Raw genomic sequence first — 18085 nt, 5'->3', positions numbered from 1 at the left:
ATGAGCAACATCGGATACAAGACCTACATCATTTTCTCTATGTTGAACTTTATTTTTTTTTTTGTGATTTATTTCTCCTATCCTAAGACCAAGGGGAATTCCCTTGAATAAATTGATAGGGTTTTCATTGGAGGCGTTCGATCATTTGGGGAGCCATACGTCGTCGCCGGATTACGGGTAATGACTTCAAGTTCTGAGGAAAAGCCTGAGCCGAATGAGCATGTGGAGAACGTCAAACAGACGGCGGTTTGATGCATCGTCAGTGTTGGTGACAAATTAAGAACTCCCTAAGTTACTCCAGTACACCTTGCCGAGATCGAGAATCAACAGAAAATGGCGTCGAAAAGGCTACAGATTTTAATAAAGTTCATCGGTGTATATCTAGATGCTTTTGTAGAGAATTAATTCCTTTATTTCAATTTCAGTTCCGATTTTCGCCAAGGTTGCGACAAGTAAAGCTAAAGAGAATGTATGATATTATAAGTTCCACTAATTATTTGGTCAAAAGACTAGGGTCGACAAAGCTGCTACTCGCCACGACCGAAGCAGCGAGATCCGTGATCGATGCACTCTGCATGATTTTGAAAATGGATATCTCGGCGCCGGCCTTCAGTGAAAGCATGTTGCGAAGCTCAACCGCCGAGAGGGAGTCGACACCGTAAGTAGTAGGAGGCTTAGAAGGGTCCACATCTTCTTCCGCCATAAGGAAAATTTCGACCAACTTCTTGCTGATACTCTCCGCCACTGCAGTCACAGCTGCCTCCTTCGAGGATGCGTTGGCTAGAAGACTGCTGAGCTCACCAGCAGAGCCAGCGCCGGCACCACCACCGTTGCTTTGTGCAGAATCGCGAACCTTGAGAGCCGTGAAGCGAGAGTCACGAATCAGTCCCGAAGACTCCCAGTCTGCTCCGTCGAGTCCAATGAGCACTTGCGATTTTGGTGGGTCAGCGATTATACTTTCAATCGCCGTCAGAACGTGATCCTCAATCAGAGGTTTATAGCCCAATCTACGAAGACCCTCCGCCAAATCTTGATTTTCAGCCACAACTCCCACAGCTTGAACAACACCAATATCGACCACAGCGGCAGGGAGTCCTCTTGTGATACGGTATCTGGCAAGTGCATCCTCATAACTTCCACCCGCAGCATAGTTGCATTGACTCGGTAATCCAACAATTCCGGAAAGAGAGGATAGCATAACAAAGAAATCCAAGTCCTGACCGAGAAACTGCTCATGCAAATTCCAAGTACCTTGCACTTTAGGACGAATGGCTGCCATGTATTGGTCTACTGTCATTTGCTCCATGATTGAATCCTAGCAACCTTCAGTCAGCATTCATTCAATGGATTTGGAAGAGTGAACATGTGGCATTGCATACCTGAAGGACCATAGCTCCCTGGATAACACCACGTACAGGTGGCATGTTACTTCGACAATCTTCCAAAGCACGTGCCATAGAGACGGAGTCAGATATGTCACTAGCCACTGGATATATCTTGCAGCCCATGTGTTGCATTTCTTCTGCGAAGGGGCGAATTTTCTCTGCATTAGCGCTGCGCGAGAGCACAATTATGTTCTTCGCTCCTCGTTGAGCCAGCCACTGGCAAACGGATCGACCGATTCCGCCAAGTCCACCCACTACTAAGTAGGAGGATTGGGGGTCGATTTGTGCGGTGGGCTTCTTGGGAATAATCTGCTTACTGTCAGCACTACTGTTATGTTTCATATAAATATGGGGGTATTACCGGTACAGATACGTCAGGTTCAACAGTCACCACAATTCTACCCATGTGTCTTCCAGCCTGCATCAGGCGGAATGGCTTGCCAATTTCACTCAGGGGGTAGGTCGTAAATGGAATAGCAGTAGCGATCGCTCCTTGATCGAACAGACGGATCACCTCTTTCATAACCCGGTTGATGATGTGGCCCTTGTGGTCTTCCAGCTGAATCAAATCTAATGAATAAAAAGACACATTACGAGTGAATGTCTGCATCTGAAGACTGTTGTTCAGTTCCAAATCGCGCTTTCCAATTTCCACAAAGCGACCAAATTGCGCTAGGCAGTCGAAGCTCTCTTGTAGGAGGGACCCTGATAACGAGTTCAAGACTACATCAACACCCTTTCCGCCCGTGGCAGCATGAACTCCAGTAGCGAAGGACGTGGATCGGCTGGAGAAGATGTGATCATCGGGAATGCCGTAGTGCGAAATAAGAGCTTCACGCTTCTCCGCAGATCCAACCGTTGCGAAAATTTCGGCTCCGACATTCTTCGCTAGATTGATAGCTGCTTGACCGACACCACCCATTGCTGCATGGATCAGAACTTTTTCGCCTCTTTCGAGGCGAGCCATTTCTAACAGAGAGATATATGCAGTTGCGTATGCCATTGGAAGAGAAGCGGCAATGTCGTATCCGATCGTATCAGGAATGCGCACAGCACTAGTCCACGGCACTCGCACAGCGCTGGAATAGTGTCCTTTCATCAAGGTGGTAACCCTGTCTCCGACTTTCAACCCGCTCTCGGTCGCAGCCTGACTGATCTGTTTGACAACACCGGAACATTCAAAGCCCATAAAATCAGACTGCAATTGCCCCATTGCTGTCATAACATCACGGAAGTTGACACCGAAAACTTTGGGCTCTATCTCGATGAACCCATCCGGAAGATCTTTCAGAGCATCTAGATCATCACAAAACGAGAGAGTGTCCAAGAGACCGGGGGTTCCAACTTGAAGTCGCAAAGGACGACCTTCCTGGAAAAATTGACCCGGTTTTGGTGCTTGAGGCTGTGCGGGATCAGGGAAATAAAGGCTGTTCCGCTCAAGATCCTTATAGAATCTTGGAACGTTAATGGTGCCATTGCGCTCGGCATATTCAAAGTCCATGGGGTTTCCCTTCTGCGTGTAGTCGAAGCTTTTCCTGAAAATCGCTGCAAGTGTTTTGATAGAAATCTCAGAATATGCTTCCGTCTCAGGGTCCAAATCAAGAGTAATTGCTCTTTTTCCTGCATATTCTGTTCGAAGGGTGCGGAGGAAGCCTTGACTCAAGCTTGCATCCAGGTTCTGACAATCTACGGCGCCTCCACGAGTCACCCAGATAAGACCCTTGGATTTCACACAGAGATTTTTGACTGCTTCGAACTCTTCTCGAGATGGATTCTTGAGAATAGAATGTTCGATATCACCTAGATAGATGCAGATTCTGCCACTTGGGTCAAGAGATTCAAGTGGCTCTACTGTTATCTCTCCTTGAATGAATTCAGAGACGGCCACTTTCAAGTTAGCGACCCACGCAGGAGGCGTGGCTTTAGAGCCCAGAACCAAGGCAACATTCAAAGCATATGAGGGGATCGAGGTTTCCTCCGCCCTTGCGACTATCATTCTCACCGAGGAGAATGCCTTGTTCCTAGACTCTGGAATCGTAGCTTCAACGCTGCTGAACCCACTCGATTTGAGCACGGGAGCCCAATTTCCGGTGGAAGAGTTCAGGCCTGAACGTTCGTCATCATCACCTATAGAAATATTCATTAGCATCAATGTTAATTTTATGGTACCGGCCGAGTATTTACGCACCTGTTGTCCATGGATCTGGGAAGAGACCGAGAATGAAAGGAAGTTTGCCTTCTTCCAATATGAGAATCCTGCCATTCGGGCTGAGTAGCCTTCGTATATTCTTTAAGTTGGCCTCCGGGTTCCCGGCAATTTGCTGTGTGTCCGAAAGAATGATCAAGTTATACACACCGGTCTCGAACCCTTGCTTGGAAATGTCCTGCTCAGCAATGAACTGTTTACATTGAACTAAACCTGCGTATGACCCAAATTTCTCTTCTGCGTCGGACACGAGCTTTGCTTCACTTTCCGTAAAAGTGTACGAATCAGCCGAAAAGTCACTTTCCACGCCGATAGCATCGAGAATAGTTGTAGTGACAGTTCCAGCACCGCCGCCGATTTCGAAAATCTTGGACCGCGGATTCTGGTGTGTATAAAGCCGGACGTACTCGGCGACCTGCGCATGGAAATTTGCACTCTGGGATGAGTTGAGGGTTGTCACGGGCTTCTTAACATCTTCTTGTATCAGATCAGATGGATCTAGCTCGCCTCTAAGAATGGACAATATATGTGGCCCATAACGACAGACATCTTCTCCAACCTTTCCGGAAGCAAGTAGTTGATCAATAAGTGCTGCTCTTTGCGCGGGACTATCATTGAGCCATTCGGAGCTATTGTCCGCTAGCTTGTTTTGAAGAGCAAGCTCTCGTTGAAGCTTAATCCACACATAGTATTTCTTGTGATGGGATTTCAATTGAGCAACATCAGCAATGGTCAATGCATCAATAGCATCCTGAATATAATGCAAGCAGACCCGTTTCAGGTTAGTCAAAGCTTCTGATTCAAAGCCTAAGCGCTTCTCAAGATATGCTTCATTGGGTAATGACAGATCAGGCCCCCAGTGCAATGTTGAAAGCTTGTTATAAGCATCTCCTGTCATTGACTTGACATTGCCTAGAGACTGTGTGATGTAATGGTCGATCTTAAGCAAGGGGGTCTTGCTTCCGTCTTCTTTTTCGCCAGTCACAAGTAGGTCAGTGTCGAAGCCCCGCTGGGTAAAGCTTACAACGTCACAGTAGGCAGTAAATTTATGGCCGGCAACTTTTGGAATGTTATGTGCGACGTAAAGCTTCTTGATCACTCGCGGAATAAAGGAAGCGGACATGTTAGCATCCGGTACAGCAATATATCCAGCATACGCTGCCTGGAAGAGAGAGTCAATCGTGGTAGGATGAACAATATAATCGCTTTCGTGTCGATAAGGCATGGTCGCTGCGGTATCAGCCACGGAAAACGATGCAATGGATTGCCTTCCATTAACCTTGATAGATTCTAGATTTTGGAAGATGGGACCGTGGCAGATTTGCACAAAATGCATTGCATCGTACACGTCCATTGGGTTGATGTTCTTTCGATATTCTTCCACAGGCTTGTGAAGGGATAGCTGGGACAGTCTGGATTTCAGTGCAATTAGGGTTTGTTGATCGTCACTGGAGGTTGTCTCGACATGAATCAAACCCTTGCAATGTTCTGTCCAGTTCTCTTGAGAGTCGACGGAGTAAACATGGAACTCTTGACACCCTGAGGCATAGATGGCTTTATCGTTGCATGGTTCAAGCGTGAGTTGGACCTCAATTCCCTCTGAGGTATCGGGAATCTGAAGGCCTTTTAAAACTTCAATGTCGCGTAACTCATATCCACTGACCTGGTCACCTCTGTCTTGTGCAAGTTGTGAAGCTCCTTCTATGGCCATACATATAAAGCCTGCACCGGGATAAAGCATAGTAGACTGCACGACATGATCGCGTAGCCAAGGTAGGTCGTTCAGACGAATTACATGTCGCCACGACGGCCTTGTCATATTTGTACCAAGAACGAGTGATCCTAGAAGATCATTTGCGGCATGAGCGCGATGTCGGTGTGTCTTGTTGACACGAGGTTCACTCCAGTGACGAGTCTTGTGAGTCCAGGGATAACTTGGTAGATCATATAGGACTTCAGTATTGCGTTGACCTGTCGGAAAATTGACCGCTTCCATATTGACAGGATAGCCAGCTTTGACCAAAGACGCTGCAAGAGCTTGCATCGTGTCAACTGCGTCGTTTTTACGGACGAGAGTAGGTAAATAGCCTACTTTGCAGCCATGGAAATTTGGCTGTGCAATAATCTCCTGGATCGGGCCTCCGAGGGCGGCATGTGGCCCAACCTCAATGACAATATCTACATCAGAGGTTGTAGCAGTGGAATCCGAGAAGCACATATTGTGGAATGACTCAACAAAACGAACTGGATTCGCAAAACTGTTGACCCAATGTTGTGGATCGCTAATCATTCTACCAGACGTCTCGCGCTTTCCAGTGGTTGGGGATGAGTAGATGACATCCTGGTTCATGTGCTCTTGAGGGCCAAAAAGTTTCTGCAGCCATTCCAGATATGGAGCAGCTAGCACCTGCATGTGATGTGAGTGGTAAGCAGCATTAATCTTCAAACGCCTAGCAAAAATATCGTCTTGCTTGAGAAGGCTTTCCAGCTCTTCAACAGCGGCGGCATCGCCCGATGCAGTGGTACTGCTTGGGCTGTTCAAGCAGGCGACCATAACTTGACCAGATGTCACACGCGCAATATACTTTTCTAGAGCTTCAGGGCCCAGACCAGTTGCAACCATTCCGCCGCTTGTCTCAATAACGCCAGGAATCTTTCTTCCAGCAACCTGGCCACGAGCAAATACAATGGCCATAGCGGACCGAAGTGTGAGGGCACCAGCGGCGTATGCAGCAGCAACCTCGCCGCTCGAGTGACTTGTGATGGCCTGTGGTTTGATACCCCAGGAAGCCAACAACCGTACCAAGGATATCTGGAGTACAGCACACAATGGAGTACTAAACGCCAGCTCATTGACATTCGTGGTTTCGGGACTCCTGGTCAGTTCATCTTATCAAGTCTAGTTAGTCACAACTCTGGGAGACGTGATAATTGAATCATACCTATTAACGACCACTGACATCCAAACTCTCTCAGATAACCTTCGGCTTCCAAAACAGACTGCTTATACACTGGATAGGCTTCGATCAACTCCCGGCCCATAGCCCACCACTGCGCTCCCTGGCCAGTGAAAACGAAGCCGATCTTAGGGGGCTCGATCGCTTTCGCAGGTTTCATCTTAACAGAGTCAAGAGCTTGAACTAATCCCATAATACTGCGAGCCGAATGAGACGACACCCATGGGAATCGAGTACGTCGTTGTCCCAGGGTGTAAGCAAGATTGTCTAAGTATCTTCTTTCATCTTCAGGTTGGATTTCCAGAAGATGCTGTTTTAGGTCCGATGCCATCTTCAGTGCCGCTTGTTCATCCTTGGCGCTGAGAACAAAGACCTTGGAAGACGGGGCTTGATCAATAGTCTCCGACAAGTTCCTAGTGATTGAACCATTGGTAATTTGTTTCGTCGAGGAAAGAAATGACTGATAATCCTCGACTACAACATGCGCATTTGCACCGCCGTATCCAAAATTGTTAATCGAGGCTCGTCGAATTCCATTCACTGGAGACCAAGAGTCTAATCTGGTGGCAACCTGGATTAAAGGAAATAGAAGCATTAGTTCTGAGTAGCTTACAGGAGAAACAATGTGTACTTTGCACTCACCTGAAGGTTGTACTCTTCAAAAGGAATATTAGGATTGGGCTTTTCGAAATTAATGCTGGGTGGAATCTGCTCCTTTTCTAATGCCATCACCACCTTGATAATACTTGCGAGACCACTGACGGTCTCGGTGTGGCCAATATTAGTCTTCACAGAACCAATCTTGAGGGGACCAGATCCAAAGGCCTTTCTCGTGTTGCTGAAATTTGAAGCTACAGCACGGGCTTCTATAGGGTCGCCAGTTGGTGTGCCCGTTCCGTGGGCCTCGAAATATGTTGTAAGAGCAGGGTCAAGTCCAGCTTGAGCATAACATTGACGGATGAGAGCAGTCTGTGCTTCCGGGCTAGGTGTGGTAATTGTCTCCGTCTTTCCGTCCTGATTCACGGCAGTTGAGCGAACAATTGCGCGAATTGGATCCCCATTTTTCAGGGCATCGTCCAATCTTTTCACAATGACTGTTGCCGTGCCCTCTCCTCGACCGTATCCACTAGCACGACTATCGAAGGCAAAGCAACGGCCGGCTTCCGAAAGGAAACTAAATTCCACAAGTCAGAAAATCAACCATGCTTTTGAAAGACCTTATTGACTGACGATGATGACATGACCATGAAGTTATCAGGATTTAGTATTACGTTAGAGGCGCCGACAATTGACATGTCAGATTCTCCATTCGCAAGACTTTGGCACGCTTGGTGAAAAGCTGTTAATGTCGTAGAACATCCCGTATCTACAGTCATACTAGGACCACGCAGATCGTAGAAATGTGAGATGCGATTTGATGCCATCGCCGAGCCAACTCCTACAAGTAAGGCTCGCGGCAAAGTTTCGGGGTCTCTGATGTTCATATCGCTATAGTCGCCAAAGAATGTACCAGCAAAGACCGAGGTATTGGAGCCTTTAACGTCGTTCATTGTCAAACCCGCTAAATTTGATATGGTTAACCTCTTCAATACATATTTGAATATAGTGTAGAAGTCCACGTACCACTCTCCATAGCTTCATATGTGCTTTCCAACTGGAGCCTGAATTGAGGATCTATAGCCTGTAGCATTGTCAGAGTCTGTAACAACGAGAAGGACGACGCTTTCTTCTGAGACAAACCGCAGCCAGATCTGATGTGTAATTGAAGAAATGAGCATCAAATAAAGCCACGTCCTCCTTGAGGAAATGGCCACCCTTAATGTTCAACTATCGAAGAACGTTAGCTAGATCGCCAAGCCATTCTCACTCCAAGAGAGCATGTATTACCGTGTCTAGCTTCTGGCCGTTAGGATGGTAGAAGGCATCTAAATTGAATCTATCCTCGGGGATTTTGCTCCAGCCGCTCTTGCTCTCGGCGCATAGCTTCCAGAGCTTTTCCGGAGAGGTAGCATCACCAGAGAATCGGCAGCTCATGCCAATAATGGCGATAGGAACTTGTGAAGCCATGTCTAAAGTGGTATAGCTAAAGAACGATGTTTGGATAGTGGGTAGTATTCTCCCTGGACAGCAATTCACATGAAGAAAACCGGGTCCAGGTAAGTTATAATTGATTACCAGAAAGCTGGATCTTGATAAGAAGATATACATGCAAGATCAAGCAAGCCCAAATAACAAACATCCAGGGTTTAATATGAAGCTATAAATCTAGCTATTGCTGATAGGAGTTCGTAGCGTTCGAAGCTTTGCTGGCCTAACGTTCCTGCGTGGTGGGAAAAAGACCGAAAAATACTCCGAGTGCAGCTAGCACAGAGTCATTGACCTCTAGTAGGGCACCGGAGTAATCCCCATATTAATGAAGAGTCTTGTAAGGAGTTCGAGCCTATTTTTGGAGAATTTCTGATCCACTTATGGTCAAAGTCCGACCCTACTGTGCTCGCTAGTGTTCGCCTTGGGAATACTGATTCCTAACCAACATACCATCGACCGTAGCTGACTGACAATAATAATTATCAAACTTAATACTCTTTCAGACTATTAGTATATAAATTTTAGACACTATGCGCTCGAGACTATTCCTCTGTTGATTGGGGGGGGCTTGATCTACCTACTGCCTCGCGACGTTAGGGCAAAGAAGGTACAGTGAGATGAAAAATGTGTTGACACCCTCCCTGTATCCTAATCATCACACCACCCTCATTCAGTTGAAAATGAAGTGTATATATTACATCACATAAGAATTTCCGTATAAGCTATATTAGAGCCCTTTTGAAAATTTCTCTGCTGTTATTATTCATTATTACAGGCGGGCAGTGGGCATTTGGAGGCTATAAACATGGGAGGTGCCAATAGGTAATTAGTGGTACTGTATGCCGTGGGAACACTTAAATGGTTTTCTGTGGTTCAAGACTTATTGTGAAGACCACATCAGATGGAACTGTGATTCTAAATTTACCTAGAGCGAAGTAGCACCAGTTTCCGAGTGTTCATCGAGATAACCGAAAGTTCATTGTTTTTATCCGTGTATAGTAGCTAGATCAACCAATAAATTCGGTATATGGCCCCCATAGTGGATTGTTCATCAGAGATTTCATCTCGTAATCATTCAAGCACACCAATAAATTGAGGTCCCCTGAGACTTCTGGTGGGTAGAAGTAAAGCGTGCCCGGAATTGGTGCCAGATTAGGTCGACGAATGTACTTGGGAACACCAAGAGACCCAAAGGGAAGTACAAGAGCAGCCTGAGCCATAGAAGAGGACGAAATGTCGGTTGCGCGATTGAATGGACCAGTATAAAAGAGAGTTCCTTTGTCGGGAACGCCAGCGACATAAGTCGCGTAGCTACGAATCGAGTGCTCGGTGTTTGCCTCGCTTAGATTCTGGCGAAGACGAGTTGCGATGCTCGAAAGAGGGAGATCGACCAGCTCTTGATGCGTGAACCATGTAGGAGAAAAGTAGACCATCTGGTGCATGTACGCAGTCGAGACGCCCATTGCGCTACGAGCGTCGATGGTTCGCGAAAACTTAGAAACGGCGCTGGGGTCCTGTCCATTGGCCACCCGCGCTTGAGCTAGACACTTCCAATACAAAGCACTAACAGCATCACCCGTAGAAACAAATGGGACAGCTTCGCTTTTTGCTAGAGCCTTGACTTCGGGGATTTTCTCTTTGAGAAATCTGATTTGTGCCCATTTGGCCCCGATGACGTTAGGGGAGGATTGTTGAGGCAGTGGTTTTAATTTCAAAAAATCGTGGTTTTTGATCGGCTCTCCAGGCTTGTAAAGAGGAATGACTGTGCCTTGATCTCTGTTTCCTTCTTCAATGGCCTGCCGGGGGACATCTTTTCCACTCAACACGCGAGAAAAAAGCATGATCACTTGAAAGATCCCAGTACCATCCATTACATTGTGTTGATTGGAAAACGTCAGAATGGCACCGCCGCGAATGAAGTTGATCTGGATAATACAGGCCGCAGCAGGTCCGTATTTGCTTTCGTCATATGTTTCAGGAAATCCGGGGACCGAACAGATCACATCTCCTGGCAACATCTGAACAGGTGCTTTGGCTTCAAAGAGTTCTTGGTAGCTCGGCAAAATATGATCGCAGTACTTCACTCTGACGAGACCCTCCGAAGGTCTGTCTTCTGGCCAGGGCGCAAGTCTGAAAACTCCAGAATGACCTGGTCGAACTCCTTCATGAACCACTCGTTGTGCAAGCCATGGAATCTTCTCCACGATCTTAGCAGCGGCGTCCTTGAATTCCTTGACTACAGTTTCGCGAGAGATGCCATCGGGAAGTTCGAAGAGTGCTGCGCCATGGTTGTAGGTTTTCAATTGAAGAAATTGACCCATGACATCTGGAGAGAGCTCCGGGTCATCATTTTGTAGTACTTGATGAATACTGCTTATTTGAGTGGTGGTCGTCATTTGCGGAAATTTGGAGATTGTAAGATTGGTAGTGTATAATCAAGAGACCTGTTGTGACCTGTACAACGACTCGACGACCATGAGATTCCAAAAACACTGGCGTTTTACATTACTTTTGGAAAAGATGTTCTTGTGAAACCTATGCTGAGGTGATGGGAGAACTACGAGTGTGGCTTTAGAGCGGAAGTCCGAGAACGCCATTCAACACTAACTCATAAAACTCCAGAAAGTCCGAATTTCTTTAGCAAGGCGAACAGTAATAAGATTTAGGGGACAAATCAATTCACAAGTATGTGACTGAAAAACAGTTCATAATCAGCTATTTCATTTATTAAGTTGGACATAGATAAAAGTACGTCGTTGTTCGCAACATAACAAATTCCCGGTTCCGCCTTGGTGGTATATGCGCGCAATGTCCACAGAGTTCCAAGGAAAAGTCATTGCCATAACTGGCGCAGCCTCAGGTATAGGTCTTGAGACAGCGAAACTCCTTGCAGCACGCGGTGCCAAAGTGTCGCTGGCTGATATAAGTGGTCCGGCGCTGGAGGAAGCCGTTGCCAGTATTCAGAATGCGGGAGGCGCAGCAACATCCAAAGTCGTTGATGTCGGAAATCGAGAGGAAGTTGAAGCTTGGATCACACATACTGTCAATCATTACAACCAGAAATTAGATGGCGCAGTCAATCTAGCCGGTGTTCTACCGAAGCAAGCCATGATCGCTGGCATCGAAGATATTGACCAGGAAGATTGGGACCGAGTGCTCGGAGTCAATATTAACGGAACTCTGAACTGCTTGAGAGCCGAACTCAAAGTTATGAGCTCGAAATCTAGCATTGTGAATGCAGCAAGTGTTGGAGGAATCAAGGGCATGGTAAAGAACGGAGCCTATGTTACTTCAAAGCACGCTGTTGTCGGGCTTACGAGAGCGGCAGCTGCTGAAGGGGCAGAGAAAGGGATCAGAGTCAATGCTATTGCGCCGTAAGTAAAGTTGGTCTGGATGAGTATGGCTGCTGTATACGATTGCTTATGATTTCTATCCTAGTGGTCCGATCGACACACCAATGTTGAAAAAGAAGGACGGAATCTGGCCCATGATTCCGATGAAACGAGCTGGTCAGGCTCGCGAGGTTGCAGAACTGATTGCTTGGCTGTTATGTGATGGCTCAACATACATCACAGGCACTATTCAAGTGATAGATGGTGGGTGGTCCGGTTGATACAGGCATGGATGAAGTTATAGTATTTGGGCACGATCATTATTAACATTATAAGTAAAGCCTTCAGATGGATAGTATACCGTATCCGAAAATATGCCTGAATCTTTGTGTTGTGATATCGTCGTTCAGATCAAGTTGTTCGTTTCCTATTTTCCCAAATTTCTTAATAGTGTGAGTTCACTCTATTCATGAGCCAAATGAAGTATTAAGATATGTTTCATTCTGTCATAAGCTGAATTAAGATAGATCTTGAGTTAAAAAACCCATGCATCCTGTCACTCGCTCTACCTGACGCCCGCAGACTAGTCACTCAACCGACTAAGAACGGCCATGCACCACTATCCGAAAAATCAAGAAATAGAGTCAAAAAAGGACACAAAAAAGAAACAACTAACGGGACACCACTGAAAAATCATGACCCATTTTACGTATTTTATATGAGGTTCATCCTTTACTAGATGACATAATAGAACTATGCCTTTTCGGCGTCAGACTCGGATAGTCTTTTGGTTGGCTGCTTGTATACGAAACCAGGATGACCGATGAACAGGGCAGCGACGGACACGACGATAAGCCTTTCACAAAGTGTTAGAATATGTATCGAACCTTTGGAGAATCGAGAAGAAAAAACTTACACTCCTTCGAGTCCAATGAAAGATCCTTGCTGTTCAATCAAAGGGCCAGAGTATCCATCGCTTAACTCAGCAATACGATAAACGCATCTAGTATAGATGCACAAAGTAGCCAGTGCTAAAAATACCAAAAAGACCTTGTATCTAGATTCGACGAGTCGGTTTTGCACTGCACCTGACCTTACATCGCGCATGTACGACCGTGCATAATCAATGGACAAGGCGATGAAGACGGTCAGGGAGAAAACCTGGAAGGAGAGACCGGCCAAAGAGATATCAACACCATCTTGAGACGAGCCCTTGCTATTTGAAGACATAGCACCGCCGACGGCTTGTAGAACGAGCGAGACAACATCGCAGATGATGAAGACGATGTAATATAACTTTGGGGAGAATCGTGACTTTGCGCCGAGCTGATGAATTCTTCGGATTTTACAATAAGCATGAGATCAGGCCGAAGGAATGGATACGAGACTCACGACGTGTATAGGGTCAAATAAATGGACGCAGTAAAGAAGACGGGCGCGATTGTGATACAGACTAAAATACATTACCGTTGTTAGAAATTGGTTCAACCATTCGCTTCTGAAGGACAAAAAACCAACCAATCTGCATTATGAAACCCTGAAAATTGAAAACATCCTCCCACATCTTGACACGACCACCATAACCAATCATCTCAACTGCGCAGCCGCACAGCATGCAAAATGTAAAAGACCATGTTCGCCATTTGGCGCCGAGAATAGCATGGATAACAAGCCCGACGCCGAACAGTGCGATGAAAACGCTATTCGCTGCTAACGAGGGCCGGTATTTGAATATACTTTGGTCAATACTGCAGGTTTCTGGAGTGCACAAGTCGAAGGAAGACATTTTGAAGCCAGCCGGTCGATTTTTTGCTGGATACTTTCTGTTCTATACGTTTTTTAATATCAACTTATCTAATAGTCTTCTGGCGCGAAGGGGCTGGTGCTCCATATTATAATCATCCATCGCTGAACATTTAAAGACAAGGTGCGTCAACATAATGTGCATTAAGGCCGATTGTTCGAGTAGACTACCTCTTTTGACTTCGTATAGGGCATCGATGACGCTGCTTTGAACACAACGGCGCAACCCTAGGCCGACTCGCACGTAAGATTTCAGGTAAGAATTTATGCTTATTTTCAGTCAGGAAGAAACTCCAGAAAGTCCGAAGCAATCAGAGATCACGAATAGCTTCGAAGCGGGCGCCCATTTTGCTTGGCGTCTCTACTGCTTCATCGGATCCAATTGCGATCCTATCATTGTCCTTGGCAGCCTACGGCCGAAGGAGGAATGTTCTAACACGACGGCCGTATAGCTCTCCGAGCTGCTTCCTGATTGGACCGATCCCAATTGGCCCTGCACCCAGTCACTCAGCCACGCGACCCTCCTAGCCTTGGCCCCTACTAGTCGTAGGAATTAGAGTCAGAAAGACAAATTAACTGGTCGACGATAAAGCAGTGGGCAATGAAATCAAGGCGGAATTGGGACGTGGCAGTTTGCGAGAACAGCAGGTCGCTGTTCTTTTGGCTAGAAACTCTTTCTTCGATTCGCCAGTGGACGTTCTGGCTGCATAGGACGGCAAATACTGCACGATATAAAGTATCAACTATGAAGTCCAGTACATACAGTGTCATGAAATGTGTTTCCGCATCCCCCTTTATCCGAACGTGATCCGAGAACTCACCGCCTTACTTATATAGCAATAAAGTAAGCACTCAAACCCTCCAAGAAACCCTAATAGGTATAATGTATACGTGTTTTCATCGGCAGAATAAATGGCGGGGGGTGCTTCAACATAGTTCGTCCCATTGTAGTTTTGACACTGATGTTATACGTAGTAAATGCGTTGCCTGCAACAATCCCGAAGAGTGTTAGCGTTAAAGGATATTACCTATAACTAGTGTTTCCGTTCATCCAAACTGGAGTTTTTTGTCTGATATGATAGGGACCGGAGTTATTCAGTTTTGTAGCAGCTCAAGTGCTTCTAAGGATTAGTGTTGGCAGATTCAGTTTAGTATCAGGAGGCTAAAGTGATGCAAACATTCCTTAAAGGTTTTTATAAATAATGCTCCGAGCGGTACCCATCCACACCTTTTGCAGGAAACGCTAGCAACAATTGGTTAGTTTTGATCAATATTAACAAGAATTCATCATGCCTGGCAAAATTAATGGCGAGATTCTAGACGTCGCTATTATCGGTCAGGGGATTATTGGATTGACACTTGCTCTTGGACTCATTAAACGAGGAATCAACGTGAAAGTTTACGAGCAAGCGTCTAGCCTTAGAGTGACAGGCGCTGGAGTAGCATTTACAGCCAATGCAATTCAATGCATGAATCTTCTCGACCCTCAGATTGTCGATGCACTGAGATCAGTGGCAACATCAAACGGTGATCCAGCAAACCCTAACGACTACTTGCGATGGGTTGACGGATATAGTTCCCCGGCGGGTCAGGATCCTCTAGAGGAAAAACTTCTCTTCAAGCTTTACGCCGGTACAAAGGGATTTGAAGGCTGCCACCGAGCGCACTTTGTGGAAGCCTTGGCGGCTTTGATGCCCGAAGGAGTTGTACACTACAGCAAACGACTTGACAAGATCTACGAAACGGGTGACAGCGAGAAAGTTGTTCTAAGCTTCCATGATGGAACAACCGCGTCGGCGGATGCTGGTAAGTTCTTCACCCTTCTAAGAAAGAATTGTCAAAGTCAAGTTCTTACGGCAACGGCAGTCATCGGCTGTGATGGGATCAATTCCCGAGTTCGAGAACATCTCTTCGGCTCAGACAACCCTATCTCTCACCCAAACTATAGTCACAAAGCCGCATATCGAGGTCTCATACCTATGGACAAGGCAGTTGAGGCTCTCGGTGAATACAAGGCCAAGAATCAGCACATGCATCTAGGTCCCAAGGCCCATATTGTTCATTTTCCAGTTGTGAACCAGACGATGGTAAATGTCGTGGCATTTGTCAGCGATTCTGAAAAATGGCCCGACGACAATAAACTTGATGTTCTAGCAGAACGGGCAGATCTCGAGGCAGCTTTCAGTGATTGGGGTCTTCCAGTGAGATCAATAGTTCAATTGCTACCCGAACAGCTCAGCAAGTGGGCTGTTTTTGATACTTACGATCACCCAGTCCCGTACTATTCGGCTGGCCAGGTTTGTTTAGCCGGAGATGCTGCACATGCCGCTGCTCCTCATCATGGTGCCGGTGCCGGTGTCGGTATTGAGGACGCTCTTTGCCTGGCAAGCGTGTTTGAGGAAGCACTGAAAGCTCCTCATTATACTGACACACTCAATTCGGATATCATTAGTGCAGCATTTGAGTCTTACAACGCCGTTCGGCATGAACGAACTCAATGGCTGGTACAAAGCAGCCGCGAGGTTTGCGATATTTACGAGTGGGCTAATCCGCTCACTGGCGACGATCCAGAAAAGTGCCTTGAAGAGATTATGTGGAGATCTCATAAAATTTGGTATTTTGATTTTATAGGAATGGTTCAAGACGTGAAAAAAGACTTTAATCAGCGAATCCAAGGAAATGCCTCCAAGCCCATGCCCATCGAGGCTCCTGTAGCGGTTCGGCTATGAAATTTTGCGAGGATACACTCTGAGTTCATTGTTCTCGCAAATTCCGGTTGCTTCAGCCCAGCTTCTTTCTTGTGTGCTGACTGCTTATCTTGTACCTATGTAGTATGACAATTGAATGAAAGCGATGCGCGAAAAACATTCAGAAGTCTTCAAATATTTATCTCCTTCTTTTATGTGCCCTAGACTTTTAATTATCAGTGCTGTAGTCTAAGCAGAAACTCCGTCATGAAGTCCGACTTCCTTGAACTAGGCGTTCCTGCTAAAGATAAATTGACCTGTTCGACAGGAACGCTTTTAAGATTTGACCCAAAAATAATGACCATTAATCAAAATTTATCAGAGTACCTAAACCATATTTATCGCCTAGTCCGACCACTTCTTGCAGAAAGAATATTCAAGACCTCCTTCCATGGATCGGACAGATACAAACCCATTGCACTTGCCTCGGATTTTATGTTTACATGGCGGTGGTAGCAATGCTCGAATATTCAAGGCGCAATGTCGAGTACTTGAAAGATTCCTTCAAACCAGATTCCGCTTATGCTACGCAGAAGGTCCATTTTCTTCTCATCCGGGTCCTGACGTTACTCTTGTCTACAAGGACTTTGGAGACTTTCGGACTTGGATACGATGGCAATCGGACAACAACCTGAAAGCGGATAATGGAAGCGTTGTTGCTCCCATCGTGGCCTCCATAAGTGCTGCGATGGCTAATGATACGGCTCAGGGTGCGACCGGCGAATGGGTTGGTCTAATGGGATTCAGTCAGGGCGCAAAGATCTGTGCTAGTATTCTACTTGCTCAACAAGTTGGTACCTTGCGATTCTACGATAATGGAGAGATCGACTTCCGGTTCGGGGTTCTATTGGCAGGTCGAGGCCCGCTACTATCAATCAAACTGAAGCACAGAGCTCTGCCGCAAGATTTTGAGACGTACTCTATTCAGCCACTCATACAGATTCCAACACTACATGTGCATGGACTGCGAGACCCAGGATTAGACTACCATCAAGGCTTGCTGAAAGAGTGTTTTGACCCGTCTTACACTAGATTGGTGGAATGGGATGGAGAACATCGAGTACCAATTAAAACAAAGGATGTCACCGCCGTCACAGGTGCAATCTTTGCTATGGCATTAGACTTGGGCATTTGTTTAGATTAAGAATCAGGACTCGTATCAGGTATGATCGAACGATAGATAGTAGTCAATAAGGGAGTGCCTGGCTGAACAGTCAAAACTATAAGCCGCTAATTAGCAATCCTATCATAGCACTTTTCTTTTCATTTTTAAGTATTACTCCGAAAGTTTTAAAATCATTTTCGTTATCAGAGTAGTCGTCGACTGGTTGGAGGGGAGCCGTTGTTGCACCGCACGTGGACTTTCCAGCCCTAAGGCCAGCCCAAATACTCCGATCAGGAAAAACTCCGACATTGGACAAACGCACAACCTGGTGATAGCAACCAAGAAATAGATACGGATAGAATCGTTTAAGCTAAGACACTATACTAGAGGTCCAGTCTAATTTAGCCACAATAGGCCGAACGCCGTCTCCATAAGTTGGGTAGTTCGCAGGTAGTACATACC

General features: G+C 46.2%; 6 protein-coding genes across 6 annotated transcripts; 3 read left to right on the top strand and 3 right to left on the bottom strand.

The window, feature by feature from the left end:
- Window positions 1–493: 493 nt before the first annotated feature.
- On the bottom strand, window positions 494–8615 carry BHQ10_008592 (uncharacterized protein; the record flags this gene model as incomplete). Its single annotated transcript, XM_040881414.1, has 11 exons — window positions 494–1315; window positions 1380–1694; window positions 1759–3512; window positions 3574–6480; window positions 6534–7119; window positions 7191–7722; window positions 7779–7875; window positions 7927–8109; window positions 8172–8229; window positions 8289–8375; window positions 8436–8615. The coding sequence occupies 11 exons, from the start codon at window positions 8613–8615 to the stop codon at window positions 494–496; spliced, it is 7521 nt and encodes a 2506-aa protein (XP_040737094.1).
- A 1028-nt stretch (window positions 8616–9643) lies between these two features.
- Window positions 9644–11032, bottom strand: BHQ10_008591 (uncharacterized protein; the record flags this gene model as incomplete). The annotated part of the gene is made up of 1 exon (XM_040881413.1): window positions 9644–11032. The coding sequence occupies one exon, from the start codon at window positions 11030–11032 to the stop codon at window positions 9644–9646; it is 1389 nt and encodes a 462-aa protein (XP_040737093.1).
- A 403-nt stretch (window positions 11033–11435) lies between these two features.
- BHQ10_008590 (uncharacterized protein) lies at window positions 11436–12249 on the top strand (the record flags this gene model as incomplete). The annotated part of the gene is made up of 2 exons (XM_040881412.1): window positions 11436–12010; window positions 12075–12249. 2 exons carry the CDS (start codon window positions 11436–11438, stop codon window positions 12247–12249), a joined length of 750 nt encoding a protein of 249 aa, XP_040737092.1.
- Window positions 12250–12721: 472 nt separating this feature from the next.
- Window positions 12722–13754, bottom strand: BHQ10_008589 (uncharacterized protein; the record flags this gene model as incomplete). The annotated part of the gene is made up of 5 exons (XM_040881410.1): window positions 12722–12824; window positions 12885–12971; window positions 13062–13304; window positions 13361–13421; window positions 13487–13754. The coding sequence occupies 5 exons, from the start codon at window positions 13752–13754 to the stop codon at window positions 12722–12724; spliced, it is 762 nt and encodes a 253-aa protein (XP_040737091.1).
- Window positions 13755–15060: 1306 nt separating this feature from the next.
- On the top strand, window positions 15061–16500 carry BHQ10_008588 (uncharacterized protein; the record flags this gene model as incomplete). Its single annotated transcript, XM_040881409.1, has 1 exon — window positions 15061–16500. The coding sequence occupies one exon, from the start codon at window positions 15061–15063 to the stop codon at window positions 16498–16500; it is 1440 nt and encodes a 479-aa protein (XP_040737090.1).
- A 409-nt stretch (window positions 16501–16909) lies between these two features.
- Window positions 16910–17662, top strand: BHQ10_008587 (uncharacterized protein; the record flags this gene model as incomplete). Its single annotated transcript, XM_040881408.1, has 1 exon — window positions 16910–17662. The coding sequence occupies one exon, from the start codon at window positions 16910–16912 to the stop codon at window positions 17660–17662; it is 753 nt and encodes a 250-aa protein (XP_040737089.1).
- Window positions 17663–18085: the final 423 nt, after the last annotated feature.

This window comes from Talaromyces amestolkiae, assembly GCF_001896365.1.
Source record: "Talaromyces amestolkiae strain CIB chromosome Unknown scaffold20.1, whole genome shotgun sequence".
Lineage (NCBI taxonomy): Eukaryota > Fungi > Ascomycota > Eurotiomycetes > Eurotiales > Trichocomaceae > Talaromyces > Talaromyces amestolkiae.
The sequence above is the reverse complement of the archived record's forward strand: the minus strand, read 5'-3'. Positions and strand labels throughout refer to the sequence as shown.